The sequence below is a fragment of the Primulina huaijiensis genome, chromosome 9, assembly GCF_012295235.1.
Source record: "Primulina huaijiensis isolate GDHJ02 chromosome 9, ASM1229523v2, whole genome shotgun sequence".
In the NCBI taxonomy this organism is placed as follows: Eukaryota; Viridiplantae; Streptophyta; class Magnoliopsida; order Lamiales; family Gesneriaceae; genus Primulina; species Primulina huaijiensis.
The window spans coordinates 4,950,233-4,972,900 of NC_133314.1; the positions used below are offsets into that span (position 1 = coordinate 4,950,233).

At 34.7% G+C, this 22,668-nt stretch overlaps 1 protein-coding gene across 1 annotated transcript; it reads right to left on the reverse strand.

Annotated features, from left to right (window-relative positions):
* Positions 1–4,070: 4,070 nt before the first annotated feature.
* LOC140985244 (acetate--CoA ligase CCL3-like) lies at positions 4,071–10,106 on the reverse strand. The gene is made up of 3 exons (XM_073453036.1): positions 9,838–10,106; positions 5,902–6,489; positions 4,071–5,113 (listed from the first exon to the last, which is right to left on the reverse strand). Exons 1-3 carry the CDS (start codon positions 10,051–10,053, stop codon positions 4,217–4,219), a joined length of 1,701 nt encoding a protein of 566 aa, XP_073309137.1. The 5' UTR covers positions 10,054–10,106; the 3' UTR covers positions 4,071–4,216.
* Between the last annotated feature and the right edge of the window lie 12,562 nt (positions 10,107–22,668).

Below are 22,668 nucleotides of genomic sequence, written 5' to 3' on the forward strand. Positions count from 1 at the left end.
ATCATCCATGAAAAAATATTATTTTTTACTGTGAATATCGGTAGGATTGATCCGTCTCATAAGAGATCTACTCTTTCTGTTTATACATGATATCATTTCAATACTTTTCAATACTCTGACTAAATCTGGAAAAAGTAATATATTGCATTAAAACTAAATTTTGAACGATTAGAAGACTAAAATCATACATATATTCTGTTACGACCTTATATAAACACCAAATTAAATAGATTTTAGGCAAAGTAAAAATAACAAAAAAAAAAACTTGTTATCCATTAATAGATTTGAAATATGCAATATATTTAATTAGCTGGCAAAAAACTCAACTTAAGCTCAAATAAATAATATTAAAACCATATCCGATACGAAGTTGAAGGCCTACCATATAGGTAAGAAATATTATTCGTTTGAGTCCCTCAATATCGACCAGCTTTGGTGACTTATCATAATGTGTGTGTGTGTATATATATATATATACCACTCCAAGACACATGCATATAAATTCAATAGTGTCACTCGTATAAGTTTTGTCTAGTACAATATTTACTTGGCTACCATGTTTCGCACAACTGCAATGTCAGATCGAGATTTTACTTAGTGTACATTAAAAAATAGTGATTACGAATTTCATCGTCATAAAAAAAATTTGACAAAACTTGTATTGTTAAAGATGCTTAATAAAAATAAAAAAAACCACTTGACGTCCTTTTGCTTATGTGTTTTTGGGTCTTCACTTGCATATAAATCATAAACAAGTTGATCAAGACTTGATATTAAGTGGTCAAGGAAAAACTTGTGTAAGACGATTTCACGGGTCGTATTTTGTGAGACGGATCTCTTATTTGGGTCATCCATTAAAAAATATTACTTTTTATGCTAAGAGTATTACTTTTTATTGTGAATATCGGTAGGGTTGACTCGTTTCACAGATAAAGATTCGTGAGGTCGTCTCACAAGAGACCTTATCTAGTGTCAAAAACACTCCTGAAAAAAATTAGAATTACGACATACTAAAACTTAATTTTGACAACTTAAATAATCAAAATCATGATGAGACAAACATATAATTGCAAAATTTCAATTTTTCAGATAATAAATTTTTAAATTTTTCTTGTTTTTCTAATAATCAAAACAATATTCAACCATTTTCGTAGCTCTTTACAATATTTTGAAGAAATAATATGTTTGGTAGAGTAGCCCGTGATATTAATAATGTCTAGTGCTTCTTTAATATTTTTGAAAATAAAAAATTCTAGTGGAGGAGTGGGCAGCATCCTAAACAATAAATAATTTTAAATTTATATTAATAAGATTTAGTATTTTATTTTCTAAAGAAGCTGTAATTCTTTTTTAAAACTAAAAATTAATAAGTATAAAACTGTCAATGCCCTTTATAATTAAATATTTTCACTCAATTTAAGTAAAATGGACAAACATATTCTTCTTCAATTTGATAAAATTACAATAAAAACCTACTTAAAAAAATTTGTAAAGCAACTACAATTTGAGTTTCACAAAATCAGAAAAATTACTAAAATATTTTTTTCTGGTTTATGATTCCAAATTTACAAAAATAAAATAAGCAATACTCTATTTTATTCATAATTAATACTGGAAAAATTACAAAAAAAAAAAATCAATCCTTTTGAAAAATTCACTCGTTCATGAATTCTACGTCTTCGATATACAAGCACAAGATTAGGGGTGTCAAAATCAGACACGACTCACCAACCCGACATGGTTCAACACGAAAAAATCAAGTTTGGGTTTGGGCTTTTCGGGTTCGGGTTGGACCCGATAGCTGACCTGAAAAAAAATGATCGAGTTGGGTTGGGGTTGACCCGAGTTGGTCCGAAAATTTTAATTTTTTTTCAAAAAAATATAATTAATAAATATTGCCTATATTTTTATGTATTGTATGTCTGAAAATATATTTATTGTATATTTATATCATAAATTTTCATAATTTAATATTTATTTTGAACATTTTTTTATTTTTTAAACAATTATTTATTTGATTTACTAAATATATTGTATTTTTCTATAATTAGACTTTTAAATTTAAATCATATATATGAGAGAGATATTATTATTATGTGTTTAAATTAAAATATTATTATTATTTTTTGAATTTTATTTAATATTCTTTAAAAGAATTTTTAAAAAATTCAAAATTGGGTTAATCGGGTTAATTCGTGTTCGAGTTCGGGTTGAGAGTTTTTGAATTGGGTTCGAATTGAATAATTTTTGAATAATACTATACTCAACCTATCCCAATTGATACCTCACACGAGATCTAAATTTGGTACGTATCCTAGCTGGATCATTAAAGATTGAGAGACCATACTTATCCATCTTGTCTATTCAATATCGATAAGGCTTGGCAAAATTATCCATCACATGAGGTGATAAATACGCCTGGTCACTTATTTGTAACGTAAAATAATAAAACTTTTGGCTTGATTTTAATCATAAAACAGTCTTTTAGACATCCATCGTTTGAAGTTAAATATAAGATGATACTATATAAATAAATAATTTAATATAAAAAATTTGATAGTTAATATAGTATCTGATTTAATTGATGTATAATAGTTTGTCTGATTTAATTGATAAAATTTGAAATACGATTATAAATTAATATTTTTTCTTTTTAATAATTAATAAAATATCAATAATATTATTTATTAAAAGTACTATTGTAATTTAAATTCAATGATTTGATTAATGTAAAATAAATAATTAATGATTTGATTGATGTAAGATAAATAATTAGTAGATGGATAAATAATATGATTAATTAAACATTATATATGATAAGAAAATTTATCAAGAGATTAATTACGTGGGACTTCAAACAATTCCTTAGGGTAATCATAATAATTTGTGGGCTGATTTAGGATATTGGAATATTAAGATTTTATTTTTTTTTGTGGATATGCATTATCGAATTATAATTTATTATCCTTGAGGAGATATCATCGCCAACAAATGTGTTTTAACTTATCCTATGAGATTTTATTCCAAACATGTTTATTCATTGGTAGGGGAAGATGTTTGGTATATTTGAGGTGAGTTTGGGTATGTGAAACGGTTAGGTGGCTACTCAAGCGACATATATTTATATCGTTTAGGTCTCTTGTGAAATGATCTCACAAATCTTTATCTGTATGACGGATCAACCCTACCGATATTCACAATAAAAAGTAATACTCCTAGCATGAAAAGTAATATTTTTCATGGATGACCCAAATAAGAGATCTGTCTCACAAAATACGACCCGTGAGACTGTCTCACACAACTTTTTGTCATTTATATTATTTCTTTGGATGGGATTACGGATTTTTTAGTACACAATATATTCAACAAATATATTAAGTTATAATATTCAACAAATATTTATTAAATATGGTAAAAGAAACTATACGACGTATTTTACATTTATGAAAATATATTATACGATACATAAAAACTCTTGTGAGACGGTCTTATGGGTCCATTTTGTGACACGGATCTTCTATTTGAATTATCAATGAAAAATATTATTTTTTATGGCAAAAATATTATCTTTTATCGTAAAAATGAGTATGCTTGACTTGTCTCACAAATAAAGATATGTAATTTATATCATTTAATTTTTTTTGCATAATTCTTTTGTTTATTTGTAAGTGATTATTCAATGTTATCAATTATCAACTTGTTCTTTAGTTGATGGGGATATAAGAAATTTGTCAAAAATATTGTGATGATATTAGATAGTTGATTTGATTGTGTTGGTTTTGTTGGAAAAAAAAAACATTATTTTAGTTTGAAATGTTTTAATCTAAATTTTAATCATAAAGTTTACTTAAAAATTAAAGATCTCATAAATTGTTATAAATATAATTATCGGAGAAGACTAATAGGATGAGCATGTTGAATAGAGGAGATGGAGAGACGGATATGGATCCTCCAAAAACTCTTAACGGATAGGGTCTTTGTTCTAGAGAACCCGACCCAAAGCCACCATCCCTGCTCTTTGGTATATCAAGAAAACTGATTCCTCTGAAGACGCAAGAAAATTTTCAGCCTTAAAATCAACATGGAAACATGTAGTAGCATCAATTATAACTGAATCCAAAGGGAGATTATTCGACTTTTGCAGACGCCAGGATAACATACACCAACTATGGTAGAGATACATTATTCAGTTGATACAATTTAAGTATGGTGGGTATCACATCCGACTCTTCTTCACCGGTCCCATCTCCTTCGCCTTCGCCCTCAACAAATGCTTCTGTATTTTTCCGGTAGCAGTCTTTGGCAACGGTCCGAAAACTACTGATTTTGGAACCCAGTACGCTGGCATTTTCGAACGACAAAACTTCATTATATCTCCGGCCAGGCTTTGCTGGTCAGACTCGTCAATCCCTTGCTTTAACGTCACAAATGCACAAGGTGACTCCCCCCATTGCTCATCAGGCCTAGCCACCACCGAAACTTCGAATATGGATGGATGCTGGTATAGGATATTCTCCACCTCAACACTGCTTATATTTTCGCCTCCTGAGATAATGATATCCTTTGATCTGTCTTTGATTTCTATATAACCATCTGAATGCTTCACACCGAGATCACCTGAATGGAACCAACCACCGGCGAAAGCCTCTTTGTTTGCGTTTGGGTTCTTTAGATAGCCCTTCATTACAGCATTTCCCCTGAACACGATTTCACCGATTGTGGTTCCATCAGCAGGGACTGGTTTCATATCTTGAGTACTTACAACATCCAATCCCTCCAGAGCAATGTATCTAATGCCTTGCCGTGAATTCATACGAGCTTGAGCATCGGGTGGTAGGGAATCCCACTCAGGTTTCCATGCACATATGGTAGAGGGACCGAAAGTTTCAGAAAGCCCGTAAGTGTGCGTGACTCGAAAGCCTTGTTGTGACATTGCAAAGAGAACGGCAGGGGGTGGGGCAGCACCTGCTGTCATCACATGGACAACACGAGGGAGGGGAAGAATGGCCTCGTCTTTGGGGGCGTTCACTATGGTATTCAGAACCACTGGAGCAGCACAAAAATGCGTCACACCAAGATTAGTAATAGCCGCATACACACCCTTAGCTGTGACCTAAAGAGAGACAGAATCCAATATCAATTTAAGCCTGAGTTTGGACACCTAAGCACCAAACTATAAAAAGCAGTTCTTCGGCTGCATTTTAAAATGCTTTTTGTTTTCAAAAGAAAAGGCAGAATCAATAATATGTTTGAATAAGATAGTTTAAAATGCTTCATTCGATCTTCGAGGAGAAGGCAAGTTAAAATTCCCCAAATCATTGCAATGTTTGTCTTTCATCCCAAAAAGTCGTTTCTCCTTACCAAAAAATAAAATGAAGTAGTACCACTTCATTCTCAATCTTTCCCCAAACATTTTCTTTTTTCAATTCTGGACTCTTCAACACAATCATACATAAGCTTCCCAAACCTATTGAATTATTACATAAATTTTATATAACATATTATATTTTCAGATTTTAAAAGATCATAAATCCTATCATCATCCAAACAATTAAAAATTCAACCATAATTTAATAATGATTACCAAACAAAATAAAACATTAATGATCAAAACAGTCGAATACCAAACAAACCTTTTTCATCTCCCGAAACATTTCTCGAAAGCATTCTCCAAAACTTTTTCCAAATACACTAAAACTAAAACCATACATTGCGTATAATTTTGGTTAATTGATTCAATCTTTTTAAGCATTTTTAGATTTTTAAAAATCCAATTTAATATCGATTTTTTTTAAGGAAATCACTTCCATTTTCAATGAAATTAAATTAATGTACGGCCATGGAGCTAAGATTCAGATTTAGGAAGGCAAGGAACACCAAAACCGAAACGTCTGAGAATACCTGCCTGAGGCACACATTTGTACCAAAAAGTGCTGCGAGGCTCCAGGTGAAACACCAACCATTACAATGGAACATAGGTAAAGTCCAAAGGTAAACCACACCTTCTTTCATCCCCCAAACTATAGCATTACTCAGAGACATGAGATACGCACCTCGATGGTGCAGCACCACCCCCTTGGGACTTGCAGTTGTACCGGAGGTATAACCTAATGCAATGCTTTGCCACTCGTCCTTTGGGGGTTTCCATGCAAACTCAGGGTCACCGGTTTCCAAGAATTTTTCATATTCAATTGCACCTCTTCTCAATGCATATTCGAGTGACTTTTGATCGCAGCTTTTATCAGCAATAACGATGATCAGTGGTTTGTATTTGCCTTTGCTCTCACTAGCTATAATTTGCAAGGCTTCCTCAGCCAAATGATAAAATTCTTGGTCCACCATTATAACCGCAGCTTGTGAATGTCCCAACAGAAAGGCGACAGTCTGTGGATTTAGACGGATATTGACAGCATTTAGCACCGCTCCGGACATTGGAACTCCAAAATGAGCTTCGTACATGGCAGGAATGTTTGGTGCAATCACGGCAACCTGTCATTATGAAAAAGAAAAGCATTCGGCGAAAAATGGACAACATTAAGGATTAAGACAAGTACATTTTACACTTCAACATAAGGTCATTTGAGAGTGTGTTACATATAACACCAAATGAAGTGGAAAATAAGAGCACTTGTATTGATTTTGAATTCCTGTTTTTCAAAAAATAATAAAATTCTATTGTTGTCGAGTTTCTTGAGCTAATAAGTTCAATAATTGTTAATCATTCTTGGCTAATAAGTTTAATAATTGTTAAGCATTTTCTCATGTGTCAAAGTCCTCCAATATCTCAGACAAGATATATCCCAACTTTTCATTGTCCCTTTCTCACACCCTATCTTAATCCGAAATCAAATAAAAGATGCCAATGTCATAAGCTAGTTTCATGAATAATAATTGACATGATAATGCCCACGTACAAACTTAGAGGCGTAAATAACTGATTCCAATCAGATTTTAGATTGCTAAAGCCATCTTGGCATTTCTAATCTTAAGTCTTAACATATAAATTTTGGGGGTAAATTTCCCTTGTCTTGATAAAAATGTCTTTTGGCACTTTCCTATCTCATAAATTAATTTTTGTTCTATCATAAAAGATTGTCTATCATGGCACTTTCTTCTTCACTTTCCATCTAATATACGATGGTTTGGGCACTTAACTACCTCATTTTCTCACATATTCATCTTCTCCATCATATTAAACTTATTTTTCATACAACCAGGCGCTCATTCAACATGAACTTCAAACACAAGGTTTACTAAATTAATTGCCTCATTGCAAAGCAAACCAGTCGACCTTTTTTTTTCTCCCATTGATTGCTTTAAATGCCTCAAGTACTTGATTCCATAGTTTCTTTTATATACGTCAAAATGGGCTAGCGGGGCGCATTGGGGCAAGACGGCCTGCAACCCACCAATTTTATGAGTAATTTGGCGGGTTGGGGAAAGACGGCCTTCAACCCACCAATAGGCGGGCCCGCCGGCCCAATGGGCTTAGCCCTTTTTGACACCTTTAGTTTCTCTAGATTCCAGATTAATATAGTCCACATATATGTCCTATATATCACCTCAACTCTCTATGGTTAAGTTGATCGACACCAATAGGCCATAAGTGTACTCAACACCTGCTTCCAAAAGCTTCATGAGGTCTAGACAAATCTGAGGTTAAGTTGGATCAATCAAACTTCTCACGGGGGTAGCTCTTCCAACAACTGCCTTCTCCGATCGCAAGACTCAAAGCAATGATCTTGCTAAAGAAAGGGACTCGAGCTTCTTACCACTTGAATGAACATGTTTGGTTTACTTTTTATTACCAAAAATGTGGATGTTAAAAACAACTCAAGCATTGACACCACCTCAATAGAGAAATGACTGCCTTAATTTAAAGTAATGCCCCATATAAACAAGGGAGCAAGAAACTTAGATGGGTGTAGACAACGAAAATTTGTCCTCAACAACATTTTTAAAAAAAATTAACACATAACTTTTTTAAAAATATTATTAATTTTATTTTATATTAGATTAAACTTTTTCATTAAATTATTGTATTCATGTTTTACCACAGAGCAGATGCAGAGGCAGTAGGCAGAGGCGATGCAGTGAGGGTAGACTGTTGAGAGATTACAAGTCTGCAGATGGGGTGGTCTTAAATTTGGATGCTGGGGCAGACTTAAAAACACTAGACTTGGGCAAACTTTAAAAAAAAATGGTGTGGCTTCTATGAAGCGCACAAGAGATCGAACAACGCCCCCAAGCAAAGCGCACATAAGCGTGCGCTTCATCACCTGATGCGCTTTAGAGTGTCCCGAAACGCAAGACGGTCACCTCGCATCGCTTTGCGCTTAAGCGACTGAGGCGACCGCTTTTAACAACTGTGGGATCATATGCCACGCACATAAGCGAAAGAGCGGAGAGAAAGAGATAAATACTCACAGAGAGAAGAATTAAGCCTTAGAACACCACCGTTTGAAGAATATGATTATTTATAACTGTGTTGACGTAGTTGTTGGAGACATCTGAAGACACTTGTAAAGATTAAAGATTTCGTTTTGTTATTCAATTTTTTGGCACATAGATTTTTCATTCTATGATTATTTTATTATTTTATTTTTGTTTTTAGAATGCAATTCGATTCCTTAACTTGTCAGGGAAGGTAGTTTTTTACAATCACTAGTGTTGGTTTTGTAAACTCAATCTGTTTTTCTAGTGACTATTTTGACTCAAGACATCGCGCAAATATTTATACTTGTGCATAATTATCTCTGAGTTATGTTTATTTAAGTTATTTATTTGTGGTTTTATTATTTCGCTGCGTGTTGTCACTAGTTGTTACAACATTTGGGACAACATTGATATCTGATATACACAACTTTTTACTGTTCATGTTAAACAAAATCCTTAAAAAAATGGATTACCAAGACAAGAACTTGTAAAAATATAAAAGAGATTTTGTGGTTACATTTAAAGAAAATGAAAATAATTTATCGAAAAAGAGGATTTAAGGTGTCCTAAGGTTTCTATAGAATCATCACAAAAACTACTGTGAGACCGATCTTCTACCCGATCTGACCGTCCAGATGAAAAATATTTCTTTTAATGTCCAACGTATTATTTTTTATTACAAAAGTATCATTTTTTGTTAATTACACGGAAATTGTCTGTAATATATGTTGATTTTAGTGAAAAATATTATTTTTTATGTCGAAAATTATTAATTTTTATGTCAAAAGTATTACTTTTCACCACAAATATGAACTGGATCGACCCTGTCATGGATATAGATCCGTCAGACAGTTGCACGGGAGACATACGATAGATCATTTTAATAATAAGACATTTTTCATATATAACAACAAGATGGTTTTATAATGTTATAAAATACTAAACTCGTATTATAAAAGGAAATTGCCAAATTATTTGGATTAATTTGTCTTACTATCTTATTAAATGACATATATAATAACTTCCTTCATTCCTCCAGTCTCCTGCACTAAAATAATACTTTCATCAAATTAATACTATAATCTAGTCAACGATTCAACGGTACACAACAAAGGCAGCTTAGATCTGAACCCCCAGCGCGTTTCCACCCAGGTCCTCCCTAATTTCCGAAAATTGAAGCTTTAATAAATGAACAGTACGCATGCATTACTCGCACTATGTTCGTGTTCATCATAGACGAATCAATCAGACTTTAAAAAGAAAAAGAATGATTATAATCATCGAATTCTCAATGCCAAATTGATGGCGAAATCTCGAGGAAAAAAATACATTAATCGTTTGAAGAGGATAAATCCGCAGACGATTAAATCGATGGAAAATTAGAAATGGAAGGTGACTTACGGTGCTTCCGAATGTGACGAAGCGCTTAGTAAGCGCAGAAGCCAGCTGACGGCAGCGGCGGTAAGTCTGGAGCCACGTGTAGTCGATGGAGCCATGGATCAAGGACTTCCGGGTGGGGTGCACCAGCGCAGCGCGCTCGAGGAATCCGAGGGGCGTCAACGCCGTGTAGTTGGCGGAGTTCTTCGGGAGATGGTCAATATCTCTGTCCTCCGCCATAGAGCGTGGATGAGAGAGTTACGTGTAGTCTTGTGAACTTATGTGTAAGCTCACCGCATGAGTGATCTCTTATTAAATTAAAAATCTTGAAATATATGCAATGTCAACAAATATGGCTTTGTCCAGAATTTTAAACTCTAAAATCTTTTAATATTTTAAATTAATCTGTCCGAACTAATATCATATTATTTTAAAATTATACAAAATTTACATATAAATTTTTTTAAAAAAAAATTTAGCCCAGAAGCATGTGGCTCCGCCCTTGAATATAGGGGACAAGATTAGAAAAGAATATATAATGGAGCGATAATAACTCATAAACAAAATCTTTCATGAGACGATTATTTTTTTTACGAGTGATCGAAATAAAAGATCTATTTTATAAAATTGGTCGTCTCATGAAAATTTTGTTTATGAATTATTATTACTTTTGTTGTAAATATAAGCAAAATTGAATTGTCCATAAATAAGATTAATGAGATTATCTCACAAAAGATATACTATAACCAAAAATACTAAAACGTTACGTATTTCGAATATGTATACATATCTTTATTCTAGTTTGATTTATGAATTTATTGTTTTGACATCTTGTTTGTTTTTCTTATAGACAAAAACTTGTGTGAGACGGTCTCACGGGTCATATTTTGTGAGATGGATCTCTTATTTGAGTCATTCATGAAAAAGTATTAATTTTTATGCTAAGAATATTACTTTTTATTGTGAATATCGGTAGGGTTGACCCATCTCACAGATAAAAATTCGTGAAACCGTCTCACAAGAGCCCTACTCTTTCTTACATTAGTTATGGAGTGGTTTCTCGTGTTGTGGTTTTCTTCACATTTATTGATTATTTTTCACGTATATGGCCAAAAAAATATAATAACTTTTGGTAATGACAAAACTAACATCGAGTTGTTTCAAAGTCTAACTGTTGTTCTTATGTATTTACATGATTTTAGTCGCTGGACAAGTCAAGCAGCTAATCGCTCTATCAGAAGCTCAAGTTGCAAACATCATATTAGATCATTACTTAGATTTGCTTCTAACCGGACCGCTTTATCGAATAAGTGTTTAGAGTCGAACCGTTAAATTATAATCACACTACAACCGGTCAGATATTAGCAGATCAAGATGGATACAGTAAACTTGAGTTGTTAAATGCTATCAAATAAAGTGTCATGCACAATATCCTACCAACTCTTGATTGACAAGAATGTTCCTAATATGGCAAGAGTCAATCAAATTTCAGAAGTTAAAAGAACCAATGCTGTAAAAAGTAAAGAAACATTAAATGAGCATTTAATGCAGTGTACAATAAAGGAAAGTTGACAATCTCATTTTACCGAGAGATATTATAGATGATCGTTGAAAATTTTTCCGACAGTTGGAAGAATTTGTGTATAAATATGCTGATTCAGAACTTCAAAGATAACAATATTCAAACATTCACAATCTGTAATATGCAATATTTCAAGTACACTTATTCTTTCAAATATCAAGTTGTTCATGTAGCACGCACTCAATTGTTCATATCAAAACATCAAATATCAATTTGTTCTACCCTACCAATTCTAGTCGTTCAAAGCCACATGTTGAAAAGTTTGTTACTATTAGTGAACCGATGGTTCTTAAAAAACCAGAGTTTGGTATATAAGTTATCACTAAGAGCTTTGACTTAGGCAGTGATAAGTGCTAATCGAATTGGATTTGTACAAGATTTGTACCAATCAAAGTCTTTTAATGGATTCATTCTTAAGTGGAAGAACGAGTGACATAGAAGTTATTATCTCCGAACATCCATAAAATCTTACCCTTTTTACTTACGCATTTACTTCAGTGTCTCTATCTATTTTATCTAGCCTCTGTGTTGATTGATTTCTTGCAATGAACATATACTATATTACTAGTCTAATTGGACAGTTTTCGCAATAAAAAAATATCTTGCAATGAACGTATATTATATCACTAGTCCAGTTGGATCGTTTTTGAAACGTCTACTACTCGTTTTTCTTTAAAAAATATATGATAGGATCGGTTATGAGGTGAAAGAGTGTTTAGAAGGGGGGGTTGAATAAACACTTAACGATTTTCACAGCTTTTTGTAATATTGAGTCAGTTTAGTGATAAACTGAAACTCGATAATCTTGTCAGTCAATATCGGTCAGTTAACAACTAGTGTGCAGAAATAAACTGACTGAAAGATAGAATATAAACTGAAATAAGAACACAAAGATTTTATGGATGATTGGAGATTTCAATCACTCCTACGTCACCCCTTCTATCACAAGGATATGATATTTACTAAAAGACTTTGATCGATACAAACAATTGCAAAGACCCATTTCAGTTTTGGACTTAACACTGCCAAACTGAAACTCTTAGTTTACAATCGAAATTCTCAGTATTCAACTGAACTAGAATAAGATTCAGCACAACTGATCTCTTTAAGATCAAGTATTACAACAGCAAAGATTTGTCCTAGAAAGCTCGAAGTATAGCCTGATTGCTATCAATAAATACGATAAGTGTGAGTTTTGAATCTTGGTATAATTTCAGCAGAGTGATTGCAAGTAATTCGTGAGTTTTGTATTTTTAGTTGCTCTTCTCTGCTATTTATAGACTTCTCTTTCAACGGTAACAATTAATATATTTTGAATCTTTTTGATCCGTTGTTTGCCATGTCATCATTCCTCTGACATTCGTACACTGCATCTTTTTCTGAAATGCGTCACTCCCACTATTAGTTGCAGTCTGTTTTGTACTGTTTTCGGTTGAACGTATTTATTCTTGACGTGTTCAGTTGAAGGATCAGCTAAAAAACAATAGCTGATAAGCTTACAACTGATTGTAGCGACTGATCAGTTTTCAGTTGTCTGCGTAGTTCAGTTCAGCTGGTTCAGTTGTCCTTGATTATCTTCGCATTAATCTTCAGTCAAGGCAACTGTCAGTTCGCATCTTTTGATCAGTTACCGTCAGTGTTCTTGATCAATTAGTTCGATCTAATAAGCGCTCAGTTTGTCAAATCACCGAAATTTAGTTTCCAACAATTTCTCCCTTTTAGGTGTTTGACAAAACTTAGAATAAGTGAACTGATCAACTGAATACTTTGTAGATAAAATATTTTCTTTATTGACAAATCTTCCAATGTATAGATTCGTACAAACAATGAAAGAATAAAGAATCTTGTAACTGATTAAAATAAATCAAAATCTGCCAAAATCTTCGACTGAAAAAGTGTAAAGACTGTCTTCTAACTGATCTTTTATTTCTTCGCTCTTTTATCAGCTGGTGGTTGATAATTTGGTTGACTTAGTCTCTTCTTAGATTCCTTATGCTGAGATTCCTTAGCTTCTTCTTCCCCCTTTTTGTCAAAAGCCTCCACCTTTTGGATAGTGTTTGAACTTCTGAGCTGATGTTAGAAACGACATTCATCAGAAGATCTTGCATTATATCCATTTGCTTGGTGAGAGAATTCTGCAAATAATCGAAGTGTTTGTTGAACATATCTTGAGTGTTGAAATATGCTTCAACTGATGCTCTGTCTTTTCTGATTTGATCCATATGGAAGAACAAGTTCGTAACATCTGATGTGATCTTTTGAAGACTCTTGAAAGTATTTTCCTTCATGGTATCAATCTTCATTGTATGCGCTAGTTGAGTTTATTTAATGCCCGAAATAGAAGTCATCATACTGACAAGGTTGTTCTGAATAGCCTGAATCTCTTCAAACATTGATTCAGTTTCTATATGAATACCAGGAGACATGGCTCCAGAGGTTTCTGGTGCCTCTTTCCTATTTTGTTGATAAAAAAATCACCAAAGCTCTGTCAGTTGTTTCATCTTCTGTTATTTCCGAAACATCCTCTGTTATTTCTTCTTGAATTTGAGGAGGAGAAGAAGGATTTGGATCAGCAGCAGTATTGGAAGATTCTTCAGTCTGAGGATCAGCTGAGATAGTAGATGGCTCTTCAAAAAGCTCATCAGCTGATACAATACCTGGCCTTTCAGTTGGTTGACCAGCTTGAACTGCTTCTTCAGCTTGATTAGGAACAATCTCAGCGATTGGTTGTTCAGTCAAGCTTGGTTCATCAACAGGAACTTCCTGTTCAGTCACTACCTGTTCAGTCATAGAGATTAACTGAACTGGTTCTTCAGTTTCTGTGAAAACTGCCTGTTCAGTCGTGGCAGACGGTTGAACTGACTCTTCAGTTCGAATCAAAATAGCCTATTCGGCTGGTTGTTCTGTGTCCTTTGGCTCTTCAGTTGTGACTGTAGATAAAATATTTAGCTGAATATCAGAGGCGACTAATTGTATAACTTCGTCGATGTTTGCCAATGATAAATCAGCTTCAGTGTAAAGCTGAATTTCTGCAGTTGAAGATTGAGGAGCTGAAATAATTGGTTGTGCATCCTTGGTTGAAGGATCAGTTAATTGTTCAGAAGATTCAGCAACTGGTTCATGGGAGGGCTTTTGAGGTTGAGTTGAAAGTTCAGATTCTTCTTCTGATGAGCGATCATGAGAACTTGCTGGAATGGTCAGTTCTTGGTCTAGTTCCCTTTGTTTAATCGCCATTTGCAAAGTGATAAGATCCGAGTCTAGCTGATCATACACTGCCTTGTCATTAAAAGTAGTTGGACTAGTAGGATCATAGTTTTGCCGCAGCTGAACAATCATTTCACTTATCTTCTTGGCACAGATTTGATCAAAGAAATATTTCTTCATTTGCAAGGTTCTCTACCTGCTTGGCAAACACATCAGTTCTGAATCGGACCCATTCGTCATATGCTTTCAGCTTATTTTCAGAAAATTCATTGATCTCAGTCCAGATAAGATCAATGTGAGTTTGAATCACATTAGTGAGTCGGGGCTCTTCTGTCAACTTGCCCTTTCCCTTGGTTTCAGTCAGGGCGTGAGGGATGTTCAGCCTGAAGAGGTTGCATCAATGTTTTCTCTGATCACTACCCCCTTTGGTCTGGCAAAATGTAGAGAATTTGGGCCAGTGATAGAGATTAGTGAAGCTTGAAATCCAGCAGATTTCTTCTTTTGTTGTGGAGCAGCTGAAGGAGGTAACTGTACCTCAGTTGCAGTTTTGGTTGCCACACTCTTTAACGGTATGGCTTTGATATGCTGTTCAGCTACAGGTTGCATCAGCCTCTCAGTTGGAACGGTGACCGGTTCAGCTACTGGTCTGATTTTTGGTGTCCTCGGCTGCTTGGGTATCTTTGGAGAAAGATTCTTCTCAGATTCAGTTTCACTGACAATCAGTTTGCGCTTGATTGTCTTTTCTGAGGTAGTTTCTTGACTTTCTGAGCCTCCTTCATCCCGATTTCTTTCTTGACTTTCAAGAATTTTTCAGGGGTGATGTCTAGCTTTGTCTTGGGTGGTAGGACGTTCTTGGCATTGAAACCTTGAACTTTGATAATCTTTCAGACTCATCAGTCACAATCCCCTTTGATTTCAGCAGGTAGCTCAGCTGAACAGCAAATCCCTTGGATTGCTTGAAAAATTGAAACATATTTTTCAGAATATTGAAGATGATGCTTCTCTAGTTCAGTTTTTTCTCAGCCATTATAGCAGTCATGACCTGAAATTTTTCTAGCATTAGAGCAGCAAATGACCCTGCTTTGGCCAATAGTCATTTGGCCACTATATCAGCCAGCAACTGCACTTCTGGCTTCAGTTCCTTCTTCGGATCGGAAATCTTGATTTTTCATCCGTCAGCTGATAGAAGAGTCTGCATCTCCTCTATGTCAGAGGCTTTAACTTTAGAAAGATTAGCAAGCCCATCAGTAGACAGCTGAAATAGATTGCTGAAAGATTCTTCATCAATGATCAGCAAAATGGTTGTTGACATAAGTAATGATATTGCCATCGGCGGAGATAAAACCATTAGCGTATAGATCCTGAATCTCCTTAGGATAAATCTCCTGGGAAGATAATCCCAAAGAACAGTTTGAGTCCAGCCGATTCCAATTTCTTGAATATGTTCTTCACTGCTTCATCAGGAACTGACAAGATAGATTCAAAATCGATTTCCATCGCATTCAGAATATGAGTTGGGATTTGGTTTGCCATTTCTGATTAGTAGATTTCTGCGAAAAAGAGTTTTCAGTTTAGATTTGCTCTGTAAATTGAAGTAAGCGTAAAGAAAACTGAAATGGAGCGGGGTGTAGTACATATGTGAGTGACGGTTCAAATTTTGGACACGTGTCAGTCCATGAAAATTTGAATAAAAACATGTGATTGTGTGATAAAAACGTGTGTGGAACACGTGGGTCTACGTTTTAAAATGCTATTAAATGAAAGACAACAATTAATGCGCACACAAACAGTCACATCACTTATTATGGAATATTTAACGATTAATCAGTTAACTTATGGAGGAGATCAGTTGGGTCGGCAACTGAGTGATCAGTTGTAAGTTGATTCAGTTCATTTGAAGACTAACTGACTATTTTTTTCTCAGTTAACCATTTATATCCGATATTCCCCCTCAATAAATGCATATAAATAAAAGAAAGGGTCATAAAAACTCAGTCTGGATAATTCAAAAGCTTTCAGTTGACGAGAATCTCTTCGTCTTCTTCTATTCTTTAATATCAGCCTGACTATAAATAAGAGTAAAGACATTAGATGACAACAAATTAGCATAAATGTCTAGTTCAAGCAGTTCCAACGTCCCAGTTTCTGCATCAACACTCAGTCAAATTGAGAGTCTGAAGGAAAGGATTGAAGAGAATATCTGGTTAGGAGTCATGTTCTCTTGGATCAAGGTGCACGAACTCCAAAACGTTCATCGTAATGGATTGGTTCCTACTGACAGATAGAGGGCTGTTGCGAGAAAGTACATGCGCGATTTGAAGTCAGCCATGTTTCAGAGTTGTCCACTGATCAAGTTCTGTTGCATGTGATGCTGAGGAAGGAGTGGAATATGCTCGAAAAGATCTCCTCTTCAGATGCTTTCAGAAGACTTAAATTGCCATGAATTGAATGGATAACCATCTGGAAAGATGCCGTAGAGAGGGAAATGAATCGTGTAACTTGGTTTCGATTTTATTCAAAATAAATGAAGTTATGATTCATTGTTGACACTTTTATTTTCTGCAAGATTAACTGACATCAGTTGACAAATAGTTCACTAACTGAATGAGTAATAATTGATAAAAGACTAACTGTGTAAAAGTGAACATCAACTGACATAGCAGCAATAAACCGATAAACTGACTAGCAACTGACATAACAATAACAAACTTATATAATTAAGATAAGTCAATTAAACCAAGTATATTTCGAAAGTGATAAAACTTAGTATCTGGTAATGGTTTGGTGAAAATGTCAGCAGCTTGTAGTTCAGTTGGCACGTATTCCAGTCGGATTGCTTTCTTCAGAGCATGATCTCTGATGAAGTGATGCCTGACATCAATGCGCTTGGTCCTTGAGTGAAGAACTAGATTGTATGTGATCGCAATTGTGCTGGTATTATCACAAAATATGGGAGATTCTTTTGCATCGATTCCATAATCTTTCAGTTGTTGCTGAATCCAGAGCAGTTGGGCACAGAAGCTTCCAGCAGCAAGATATTCTGCTTCAGTTGTGGAAGTAGCTATGGATGTTTGTTTCTTGCTGAACCATGAGATCAGTCAGCCTCCTAGAAACTGACAAGATCCACTGGTGCTTTTTCGATCTAGCTTACATCCTGCATAATCTGCATCTGAATATCAAACTAAATTGAAAGAAGAATCTTTAGCATATCATAATCTCACATTTTGTGTGTTTTTTAGATATTTTAAAATGCGTTTGGTAGCAGTAAAATGCGATTGCTTAGGATCTGACTGAAATCTAGCACACATACAAACAACAAATACTATATCAGGACGACTAGCAGTTTGGTACAATAAAGAACCTATTAAACCTCTGTAAAGTGTCGTCTCAACTGATATTCCCCCTTCATCTTTGTCTAGTTTAATCGATGAACTCATGGGTGTACTTGCAGCTGAACATGTTTCCATATCAAATTTCTTCAGCAGGTCCTTCGTAGATTTGGTCTGACTGATAAAAGTACCAGTTTCCAGTTGCTTTACTTGCAGATCAAGGAAAAATGTCAGTTCACCCATCATACTCATCTCAAATTTTTCCTACATTAGCTTAGCAAATTTCTCGCATAATTTGAGGTTAGTTGACCCAAAAAATAATATCATCAACATAAATTTGAACAAGTAAAATGTGATCATTCTTAGAAAATTTGAACAGAGTCTTGTCAACTGATCCAACAGTAAAATCGTGATCAGTTAGGAATTTTGAAAGAGTTTCATACCAAGCTCTTGGAGCTTGTTTAAGACCATATAAGGCTTTGTTCAAATAATACACATGATCATGAAAAGAATGATTGATAAAACCTGGTGGGTTTTCAACATAAACTTCCTCCTGCAACTGACCATTCAGAAATGCACTCTTCACGTCCATCTGGTATACTTTAAATTTCTTAAATGATGCATAGGCAAGGAACATTCTGATTGCTTCCAGTCTTGCAACTGGTACATAAGTTTCATCATAGTCAATTCCTTCTTCTTTCCTGTATCCTTGTGTTACAAGTCTTGCTTTGTTGCGCATGACCGAACCATGTTCGTTCAGTTTGTTTCTGAATACCCATTTTGTACCTATAATAGTTTTAGACATTGGTCTTAGAACTAAGTTCCAGACATTGTTATGGGTAAACTGATTTAGCACTTCTTGCATAGCATTTATCCAGTTATGATCAGCAAGAGCTTCATTAGTTTTCATCGGTTCCAGTTGTGAAACAAAAGCTGAATGAATAAATAAATTAAGCATTTGATTCCGAGTTCTTACAGGATCAGATGGATTACCTATTACTAATTCTGGTGGATGTGATTTCTTCCATCTGTACTCATCAACTGTTGTGTCCATTTAGTCAACTACTTCAGTTGGCAACTGGATGTTTTCTTCAGTTTCAGTTGGTGCTGTATCAGTAGGTAACTGAATATTTTCATTTTGCTCCACAAACTGATTATCAGTAACAATTTCCTGTTCTTTTCTATTTGGGTCCTGAACTGATTAGTTCTTTAGGAACTCAGACTTGGATCAGTTTAACTGACTTTCCACTTGCTGTGTTCTAAATGTTATTTCTTGGCTTGTGTGTGCTTCGTGTGTAGTGTGTAGATGAGACAGTATGAGCTTTACCCTTTTTCAACTGGTTGTTCAGCCGATATCTCTTCTGAACTGGTTTGGAGTTATAATTATAGAAATAGCTATTTGAAAAATTGTTGTTGTACCTTTTAGGTGACCAACTACTTGAAACATTTTGAGTTTTGGGGCTATAACCAATACCATACCTCTTGGTCTTGTTCTCATTTACAGTAAGCTGAACCACTGGTTTACTTGGCTCAAATTGTTCTTGTACCACTGTTGATTTTACAAACTGAATATATTTCCCTTTGTTTATGTTCAGCTTTGGCTGCGTATCACTGGTGGACGTTTCATCTTGGTTGCTGAACCCTAGGCCAGTTTTATCATCAACTGATTTTTGCTAACATTGCATTTCAGTTAACGTGGCTGATGATTTATTCCATGCTTTAATCAGCTAAGTTTGCTTTGACTTCTCAAGTGCCAACTATTGAATCATTAACTTATTCTTGCTTCTTTCAGCATTGAGCTCAGCAATCTCCCGTTTAAGACTCAACATATCAACTGAATAATCAGTTTCAGTTTTATATTCTTTGGGATCAGTTTGCTTTGCTCTGGCCTTCTCAAAAGATAAGGCAAGCTTGTGATACTCATTAACCATGTCGTGAAGTGTAGAAATGAGTTCCTCTCGTGTGAAATCACTTGAGTTAAAGTCAAAAACCTGCTGACTAGTTGACTCCAGTTCTGTGTCATCTGCATCAGACACTTGACTTCTTCATCATCGTCACCGGAGCTGCTCAAGCTTTCAGGTTCTGAATCACTGTCAGATTCTGCCCATTTCGACTTGCTTTCCTCAGCTAGAAGCACCTCATGCTTCTTTCTGTAAGCTTTCTTATCATCTTTTGATCTTCTATTGTGCTCATGAGATTTATTTCCTTTGTCAGTTGAGCCTTGATTGTCCATATTTGGCTTGAGACAGTCATCAATGAAATGACCAGTTTTGCCATAGTTGTAGCAAGCATTAGGTTCTTATTTAGAATGATTCTTCTGGTATTGTCTTTGGAAGTTTCCCTGACTTCTTCTCATGAATCTTCCAAACTTCTTGACAAACAATGACATTGCGTCATTACTCAGCTGATCAACAGATTTGTCAACTGAACCAGTTTGTTCTAGTTTGACAGTAGTTAAGGCAGTTGTGACAGATGGTGTAGAAGGTTCTCCTTATCTAGTTTGTAGTTCAAACTTGTAGGCCTTTCGATCAGCAAACAAATCATGAAGTTCGACCTTTTTAAGGTCCTTTGATTCTCTCATTGCCATGGTCTTGACATCCCATTCTTTGAGAAGACCTCTGACCACTTTTAGTGTCACTTCTTTGTTTGAATACATCTTTCCAAGTGCATTCAGCTCGTTCACAATACCACTGATCCTTTCATCATATTCATGCATGAATTCACCAACTTTCATCTTGATATTATCAAATTTTTGAACAGCAACTGATAGTTTGTTCTCCTTGATTTGCTCATTGCCTTCGCATAGCTGGATCAGTTTCTCCCATATTTCTTTAGCAGTTTTGCACATTTTTATTTAGCTGAAAGTGACTTTATCCAGCGTTTTGTATAGGATGTCCTTAGCCACATTGTCCAGGTTGGTTTTCCTCTTGTCTTCAGTTGTCCATTCCTCTCTGGACTTTTCAATACGCTGTGGTGTCCCTTCAGTCAGGGCAACAGCTATATTATCTTTTAAAATTTTCATGGGTCCATCAGTGATAACATACCACATGTCGTCGTCTTGTGCAGCTAGATGAGCCTGCATTTTGATTTTCCAATCATCGAAGTCTTCTCTGGAAAACATAAGAATTTTGTTGATGAAGACATGGTATTCAGTTTAGTGTATAAGAATATTCAAGGACAAGATTCAACTGCTCTGATACCACTTGATAGGATCGGTTATGAGGTGAAAGAGTGTTTAGAAGGGGGTGTTGAATAAGCACTTAACGATTTTCACAGCTTTTTGTAATATTAAGTCAGTTTATTGATAAACTGAAACTCGGGAATCTTGTCAGTCGATATCAGTCAGTTAACAAGTAGTATGCGGAAATAAACTGACTGAAAGATAGAATATAAACTGAAAAAGAACATAAAGATTTTATGGATGTTCAGATATTTCAATCACTCCTACGTCACCCTTTCTATCACAAGGATAGGATATTTACTAAAAGACTTTGATCAATACAAATAATTGCAAAGACCCACTTCAGTTTTGGACTTAATATTGCCAAACTGAAACTCTTAGTTTACAATCAAAATTCTCAGTATTCAACTGAACTAGAAAAAGATTCAGCACAACTAATCTCTTTAAGATCAAGTATTACAACAACAAAGATTTGTGCTAGAAAGCTCGAAGTATATCCTGATTGCTATCAATAAATACGATAAGTGTGAGCTTTGAATCTTGGTATAATTTCAGCAGAGTGATTGCTAGTAAGTCGTGAGTTTTGTATTTTTAGTTGCTCTTCTCTGCTATTTATATACTTCTCTTCCAACGGTAACAATTAATATATTTTGAATCTTTTTGATTTGTTGTTTGCCATGTCAACATTCCTCTGACATTCGTACACTGCACCTTTTTATGAAATGCGGCACTCCCACTATTAGTTGCATTCTTTTTTGTACTGTTGTTGGTTGAACGTCTTTATTCTTGACTTGTTCAGTTGAAGGATCAGCTGAAAAACAATAGCTGATAAGCTTACAATTGTTTGTAGCAACTGATCAGTTTCCAACTGATCAGTTAGTTGTCTGCGTAGTTCAGTTCAGCTGGTTCAGTTGCCCTTGATTATCTTTGCATTAATCTTCAGTCAAGGCAACTGTCAGTTCGCATCTTTTGATCAGTTACCGTCAGTCTTCTTGATCAGTTAGTTCGATCTAATAAGCGCTCAGTTTGTCAAATCACCAAAATTTAGTTTCCAACAATATACTAGGAAAAAAAATTTCAAACGCTTTCGGCCTAACCATGCTATCCATATATATATGTTTTTGCTACTAAAATAAACAACCAACGTATTATTTAAAAAATTAAAAAAAACGCAATTCAAAACATAAAATCGTAAACGTCAACCAAAACCTAAAACTAGCATTCTTTTTCAACGTAAAGCATTAACTCTTAAATCTCTTAAAACCACTCAAAATCATAAAAGTCACTAAAAGTCATAAAATCTTTAAAGTAATCTTAAATCATAAAAGTAATGCGGAAAAACTAGAGACGGTCATTGGGTTGTGTACACCATCAGCCCAACCAACAATCAAGTCATCCATCGTTATCAAAATCATGCTCACCTGCGTCGATCACACTTAGTGAGTCTAATGACTCAACAAACTTAACCATGATAGCAAGTAATACATATATATTTACAAGCAACAATGAAAATACTTTCAATAAAAATAGTTTTTCATGAACATGCATAACTTTAAACA